Genomic DNA, 8011 nt, shown 5'->3' with positions numbered 1-8011 from the left:
CCAGCCTGGTCTACAAAGTGAGTTCTAGGACAGCCAGGGCTATACAGAGAAACCCTGTCTCAAAAAACCCAAAACCCAAACCAAACCAAACCAAACCAAACCAAACCAACAAAAAAACTAGAAACACAACCAAAAAGGGAGCATTTTTATACTTTTTAAAGGTTTTTAAATTTAATACCAGCATGGCACTCGTCAGCTTTGGTTGGCTGCGGCTCTGAACTCCAGGGATTTACTTACTTGTTAAACCGCTCCATTTCCTGCACCAACACAGTGTTCATGCTCTCCTCGTACCTCACAGGATATCTCTTCAGCGCTGCTTCTATGTCAAAATCAATTGGTAGCTGAAAGAACATGTGCTGAAAATCACAAGTTGCTCTCTGAGCAGACCGTAAGTTTCATTCAGCTATAAGGTCAATACTAGCTAACACATAGGTAAGCATTATTGTTCCCACTGTACAGATGAGGACATTATGTTTCTAAGAAGCTGTACAGTTTCTTTTTGTAAACTAAGTCTTGTTTTCCACTGATAAAATGCATTTACAATTTTGTAATGGTTTCATGTTCACTTATCAATAATCGCTGGTTAACTTACTCTCCTATCGTGTAGCCAATCCTGTAGGTATAGAAATATTCTAGGGCACAGGGAGAGAGAAAGAGTGTGAGTTCTATACAGTATTCACAGACACTGAGGTGAGGTGACAAGATGACAAGGCTTGTGGAATGCTGACAAGTCCTGAGACATTGGAGTTCATGCTCCTTAAGTGACAAGGAAGTCTCCCAATCAGGGAATGGTTGAACTGAGAGTCAAGTTATCTTTCCTGTCCCAAAGTAATAGTCCATGCTTGGTACTAAAGAACCTAAGTGCTGTCACCCCAGTGACTGTGACTCAGCACACTTCCCTTAACCCTAACAAGTCATAGATCTGCTGGGTTGTTGTTAGGGCTCTCACTGGAGAGAGAGCTTTGTGAAGCCAACAGCCTTTCCCCACAGAGGAAAACCACGGAGGTGGGTGTGAAAGGAGGCAGATTGTAGAGTCAGCAGCTTAGAAGCCCAGACTGACTGTTGGCTTCCATTGTGGTGGCAAGTAGTGCCACGCCCCTTCTGACACTGACGACCATCGCCAGGACTACGGTGGGAATCCTGTGGTGGTACAGCCCACGGACTCTGGAGGCGGTGGACTAGGGGGCCAGATATGTATGGGAGTATTTCCAGTATTAACACTGCAAGGGAACTATAAAGCTTGCTGGTGAGGATCATAATCTGTTGGAGTTTCCCTTAGCCACTTTTTATTGACCTTAGACATAGAGTAGAGGTGACAACGCAGCACCTCTCTGCAGTGCCCAGCAGGCTGAGTCCACTGGCCTGCTCTCTGCAGTACCCAGCAGGCTGAGTCCACTGGACTGCTCTCTGCAGTACCGAGCAGGCTGAGTCCACTGGACTGCTTGCTCTCTGCAGTACCCAGCAGGCTGAGTCCACTGGGCAGCTCTCTGCAGTACCCAGCAGGCTGAGTCCACTGGGCTGCTCTCTGCAGTACCCAGAAGGCTGAGTCCACTGGGCTGCTTGCTCTCTGCAGTACCCAGCAGGCTGAGTCCACTGAGCTGTACCATAGGATGCACAGTTGCTGGCTGAGCACTGACATCATCTCCTTGTGCCTTCCACCTCCTGAGGTATAGATAAAAAAAAAAAAAACATGTGCTCCTCGGACCAGCACATTCAGAACATTCCATTTTTTAAAAGTCTTTTATTTTTTATTTAGAAGTAAAAATAAACATTATGTACATTAGTTCATCCACAACTACAGGTTACTAAGCACTTGGCTATGTAGTAGGTATTTTACAAACTATTTTAAATTAATTTCTCCTTAATGTCCTCAAAAGTAAATCATTATAACAACTAAAATTCTTCTCTCCACCTAGCAGATTTGGAAACCAGTGTTTGAGAGGTAAAGCCTCTTGCTAATCGTCACACTGCCACTTCCTTGCACCCCAGTACAGACCACATTTCCGTTACAGAGTGAGCGCTGCATTTGAAGGCAAATGTTACCTGTGTGAGGATGTCTTCCGTGATTTCTAACAGGACCTGGTCAGTGCTTCCTGAGGAGCCTGTCTGTTTGGCGCCACCCTGGGTGAGGAGCAAGGACTCAAAAAGGATTTTTGTTTGTTGAAGATCTTTGGAGATATCAACATTTTCGTGTAATCCGAATATCTCTGGCTCTTGAGTAAACGGCAGTTTCTAAGAGAAGATGTGAAGCAGGCATCATATACTCAGTGGGATGAGGATATGCCACTCGGAAATACACTGCCTTAGCCAAACAGTTACTCTGAGCTCAAGGTTATTTAATATGAATGTGTTTAGAGTTTTCATCCTACCCTAATCTACCTAACAACAGGGCATAAGTTTCCCCCTTGTGCTGTGCCAAGAAGGGGAGAGATTTTCCTCTGACTAGAGACAGAAAGCTATCTGGCGCGCGAGAGTCTGCAGACCTCACTGAGGTAACGCTGCTCTCCTCCCTTAGTCTCCTGCAGGCCTCCCAATCACTGTCACTGTTTGCCACCCCTTAGGGGCCAGGGCTTGCTTCCCTTTGTGTATTCAGTTCTCTACAGTTGCAGCCATGTATTTAAATGGCTTTATAAATAAATCCCAAAGGAAACAGCTTTTTTAGGTTTTAAATCTTTCAGTAAAGTTCCTGGATACATAAATATTAAATTAATACAAATTATATGATTTTTCTCCCATTAAGCTGCCTTTCATCCAGATAATACCACAAGGGCAGATGGAAGCATGTTCTTTTTTGTTTCCTACTATGAAGCATTAATTAATTCATAAGTCAGATACTCAAACAAAGGGATAAGAACCAACTAAGCATCAAGTACCAAAAGCTTTAGATTTGCTGATGTCCAGTAATTATCCAAACAAAAACGAGTCTGAGAGTTCATTAAAATCTTGCTTCCCTAAACTTGTACATTAGAAGATACTTCTCATCATTTACTTAAATCTCTCTCTCTCTCTCTCTCTCTCTCTCTCTCTCTCTCTCTCTCACACACACACACACACACACACACTCACACGCACACATGCACACACATGCACAAGCACACGAACACCTGTCTTATCCTAGCTTCAGAACACAATTTACCTTAATGAATTCAATATAGTCATCATAAGTGCCTTTGGGAGGCGCAAAGTAGTTTCCACTGGGTGAGAACTTGTAGTGAGGGTTTTCAATGATTTGCGAGTTGTAAAAGTCAGCCAGCATGGTCAGCAGGAGTCGCCTGTCCCAGTCATCTGTCACTCTCCCTCCATAGTTACACTCCCCAGTCAGGTAGGAGATAGCTTCGAATGGGATTGTGTCATATTCATTTATAAACAACTGAAGCAAAGATAAAAGTGAGAAAAGAAAAAAATTAAAGCCTTTCACTTCATTTCAACTTGAAAATGGCAGTCTCTTTTCTTTCCCTGTCTATGCAGGAAGTGGGGGGTGTGGGGTGAAAGAATTATCATGGGTGCTAGGGAATGTCTGGTATTCAGTATTTGATTTGGAATTACTTTGTCTCCATTCCCCATTTTTTTCTGATATATAAATCTATTGCTATCCAGGCTGGCCTGAGACTCATGCCAACAGACCTGCCTCAGACTTTCAAGTGCTGAGCTGGAAAGAGTGAGCCACCATTCCTGTCTCACATGTTGATGTATGTGCATGTGTGTCCGTGTGTGTGCGCATGTGTGTGTGTGTGTGTTGCAATGCAATGTTAATGGTTGAGAGAGTTTTGCCTGTCTAAAGTATAGAATAAATGGTGCATGGTTAAGAAAATATTTTTTAAGCTCTCCAGAGCCCAGTTAAAATAAGTCTTGTTTGAGACTCCCATGTTTGCAGGGGAAGAGAATAGTCACGAGATTTGAGAGAGGACTGAGAAAGATGGAAGGTTATTCCTTGAGGGAAAGAATTTTGTGACATATGAAAACATTATCCTTTCCTTCTCTTTAGGGGAGGGCATATGCATGTTTGTTTGGGTCTCCCCAAAACTGGAGGAGCCCCCAAGAGAATGGAATGTTAAATTGTTACTATATGCAAGAAGTGGAGACAACCCTTCTTGCTGATTTACCCACCTAGCTATGAGTTTTGGCTCTTTGGAGAGAGGTATCCTGCCAGCATGACCAGATGAGGAGAGAGGTATCCTGCTACCATGACCAGATGAGGATGGTTTAAAGGTGAGTCTCTCCCATGTCTCCACCCCTAAAGGTGTGAATGATGGATCTAGCTGATGTCTGTGGATATCAGTGCTGGAGTTGGGAAAGTTGACCTCAGAAAATGCTATCTGGGGTCTGGCAGATGTCAAGTTCTTAGTTGGTTGCTTACAGGTTGTGTGGCAAATATTTTAAGTAAAATATATTCCATATTGACTACTAGTTTCAAAATCAGTGTTCAAATCAAAGTCATTCAGCATACACTACAATTTGTAAGTATGGATTTCAGCAACTATATGGATTCTCACAATGCAGGATTTATTTCAGGGAAGGTATCTTATTCATTATTTTCACAAGATTTGATAAAATACTAATAATTTACTTTCAACTCTTTATTCCCCCTTCAGTGCTGGGGACCAAACTTAGGGCCTCATGTATATTAGGCAAGTGCTCCATTACTGAGTTAAGTATCAATAATTTCTATAAAAATAGTCTGTTATCTTTATTACAAATGTTGGCACAAATACCATTAACTGTAGCCTAGCGGCTGTTAGGCAGTGACCTTCATAAATGCTGGTTCTGTTTTATCTTACCTGTAGCTGCCGGATACTGATGCGTAGGTCAGACTCATTAAATCCATATGGAATATTCCAACCCAGGGGACCAAATTTCTTTCTCTCTTGAACAAGGGCATGAAAAAAGCAAACTCCAAAAAGCAACTTTTCCCATGCCTTTAATACAAAAATTGTATAAGAGGAAAATCTGATTAGATTTCTATCAGTAAAACTAGAAAAATAGATTATCTTCTCATTACCAGGGTCTATGGTCAGATGTCATTTCAAACTTCTATTTTAAAACAGCATGTATCTAGATATACTTCATATAAAAACACTCATCTTATGCTTAATTAAAATGCCCAACACTAAGTAAACCATAGTACTAAATGTTACTAAAATATAGATTATTACTATTTTAGAAATGTGTTGGTTAATGATACCTGTCATTCATAGATATCTCTAATCTTATAACTCAGTATTATCTTGTAGATTTGTGGGCATGTGCTTCAGACTGTAAGTACAAAAGAATAGCTAATGAAGAGAATATGAATAAACTCCAATATATAATTCCTAATGCTGTTCCTTTTCTTTCAGAGAGCACTGGTGAATGCATTTTTAGTTGATCTATTCATGACGTCTTCCAGTATTTCATATGGATGCCATGTATGCCTCCTGTATCAGTGCTCTGGGGCATAATTTCCCATCTCTTTAGATCTCTCACAGTAGATTGCAAGTATTTGAATTGAAGACTTAAGGGATCTTTGGAAGGTAAGTTGGATGGTGTTTTTCTGGGGCAAACATGTGAAGGAACATTTCATTAAAGTGAACACAGGTGTGAAATGCTAACAACATGCACGTATTGGTCTGCCTTACATTGCATAGTTGAGCTGCATTTGTCAGGACTCCATAGAGAGAAACGCACCAAAAATCTTTCTGGTGCTGTGCTGCAGCCTCTTGCTGATTCTGTGGACTTGGGCTGATTGGCAGAGTGATGTCAGCTGAGACAGACCCACGTGCTGGGGTGTATGAAGACAGCTACAGTGTACTTACATACAATAAATAAATAAATCTTTTAAAAAAAGAGACTTATTTCATGTGTAATGTGTATGTCTGCTTGCCGGTATGTGCAGTGCCCATGAAGGTCAGAGGAGGCCATCGGATCCCTGCAGCTGCATTACAGATGGTTGGGGGTTACCCCAGGGGTGACTCTCTCGCTGTTCCCCAGCCTCTTGTTTGCTTTCTGAATGGCTGCCATTCTAACTTGGGTCAGAGGAAGCCTTAATGTAGTTTTAATTTGTGCGTCTCTGATAACTAGTGAGGTTGTGTGTGTTTTCATGTTTACTGAACGTTTGTATTTCATTCTATGACACTGTTCACTAGTCCATTGACTGACTGAGTTGTTAATTTCTTGCTGAGTTTTAAGTTGTTTGCACGTTCTAGATATGCATTCTGTCTGCTGTATAGTTAGCAAAGCTTTTCTCCAACTCTCTAAGCTGTCTCTTCAGTTAACTCTTTCCTTTTTGACTCATTTGGAGTGGGTTTTTGTGCAGCGTGAGAGGTGGAATCTATTGCCATCCTAATGTGATATTCTCAGTACCACTTGCTGGACAAGGTTTTAGTCTGAAGCACAGGCTAGCCTAGAACTGCTTACATAATCCAGGCTTGTAGCAATCCTCCTGCATCAGCCTCCTGAGTGCTGGTATGACAAACACAAACCATGATGTCTAACTCTGAAATGATTTTAGTTACACAGTGGAAAACATGGTATGTGAGTTTTTCAAAAGCACATTCCTCTGCATGTATGGTCTCCTTGCTTTATATCTAGTATTTTGGAGATGCGCAACACACATATTTGTGGAAAGAGTGGTTGATATAACCTAAAATTTTTTGGCCTTTAGTTTATAGACTAAACTATATTTATTCAAAAATTATTTATTTCAGTATTTACTTTGTCATAAGCAGAATATAGGCCATTGGGGATAAAATGATGAATCAGGTAGAAACAATTCCTGTTGTATTAGGAAATACACCCAATTTAGAAAACATACTAAATAAAAACCTTATATTAGCATATTTAACTACTATAAGAACAAAATTGGAGAGTGTTGAAGGCTGGACATTACCAGTTCTTTGCCGGGGCATCCCTTGAAAAACTGAGTATCAGAAATTGGATCAGAGATATATGATTGAAGGAGATTTAGCCGAAGACCAGTGGGAGGTTCGTTAGTCATTTTTACTCCATTCTGTAGAATTGTTACTGGGAACTAAGACAAAACAAATGTAAAGTATTATGTAAGACAACAATCTTGAGCCCTACAAACACATACACCAGTGCATTAAAAATAAGTAGAGCAGCAGAATATATGAAGGTCTATAAGGTTAAGAGTTTAAAACTTAGTTAAGAAACACAGTATAGCCGGGTGGTGGTGGCACATGCCTTTAGTCCCAGCACTTGGGAGGCAGAGGCAGGAGGATTTCTGAGTTTGAGGCCAGCCTGGTCTACAGAGTGAGTTCCAGGACAGCCAAGGATACACAGAGAAACCCTGTCTTGAAAAACAAACAAACAAACAAACAAAAAAACCAAAAACCAAAAAACAAACAAACAAACAAAAGAAACACAGTATAACAGCCAGCTAAATAAAGGTACTGGACTCTATCATAGGAATTAAACATACTTTTGGAGATGGATAGCTTGTGAGCCAAAGCCTAAAGGTTGGATTGCAGATTTCAGGTGAAAAATCTTCACATATTTTTTCTAAAGTGGGCATCCAGGAGACAGCAAGATGACAGTTTTGTAGACAAACCCAAGTTCCTTCTTCTATTGCCGCTGTAATCATTTTTGATGCAACTGGTCCTTGCCCTTGTCCCAGTGAAATAGCTTGAAATTTATTTCCAGACATAGATTTATCATTTGCAAATTTCAGCAGGCCTACAAAGGGTAAAAAATAGATGGTGTCACTTCTTACTCTATTCTAGCTTACAGTTCCTGTGCATATGTGTTCTATCCTGAAAAATTCTGGCTACCTTTGCCTAAACAGCAGATTTGTTAATGAATTTATAGTCACATAACAAGTGTATATTGAACAAAATGTTTTAGTTATATAAGTTAAAGCTTACAATATATGCTGCATACACATGGTGCATTTATATACACACATGCCAAACAGAAAATAAACTCTGTGCGCGCGCGCGAGCGCGCGTGCGTGTGTGTGTGTGTGTGTGTGTGTGTGCGTGCGTGTGTGTGTGTGCGTGTGTGTGTGCGCGCATGC

The 8011-nt window shown here is 40.9% G+C and overlaps 1 protein-coding gene across 2 annotated transcripts in view; it reads right to left on the bottom strand.

Moving 5' to 3' along the window:
• The window catches only part of Dnah12 (dynein axonemal heavy chain 12), a 154161-nt gene that overhangs the window by 12278 nt on the left and 133872 nt on the right, over nucleotides 1-8011 (bottom strand). For both annotated transcript variants that reach the window (XM_031361735.1, XM_031361736.1), the window contains exons 65-70: nucleotides 7418-7671; nucleotides 6866-7006; nucleotides 4779-4916; nucleotides 3137-3370; nucleotides 2044-2232; nucleotides 238-341 (exon numbers count right to left, since the gene is read on the bottom strand). In XM_031361735.1, the coding sequence (XP_031217595.1) occupies nucleotides 238-341; nucleotides 2044-2232; nucleotides 3137-3370; nucleotides 4779-4916; nucleotides 6866-7006; nucleotides 7418-7671 (1060 nt within the window). The remainder of the gene's footprint in view (nucleotides 1-237; nucleotides 342-2043; nucleotides 2233-3136; nucleotides 3371-4778; nucleotides 4917-6865; nucleotides 7007-7417; nucleotides 7672-8011) is intronic.

This window comes from Mastomys coucha, unplaced genomic scaffold (assembly GCF_008632895.1).
Source record: "Mastomys coucha isolate ucsf_1 unplaced genomic scaffold, UCSF_Mcou_1 pScaffold9, whole genome shotgun sequence".
In the NCBI taxonomy this organism is placed as follows: domain Eukaryota; kingdom Metazoa; phylum Chordata; class Mammalia; order Rodentia; family Muridae; genus Mastomys; species Mastomys coucha.
This window is presented reverse-complemented; position numbering and strand designations above follow the sequence as displayed.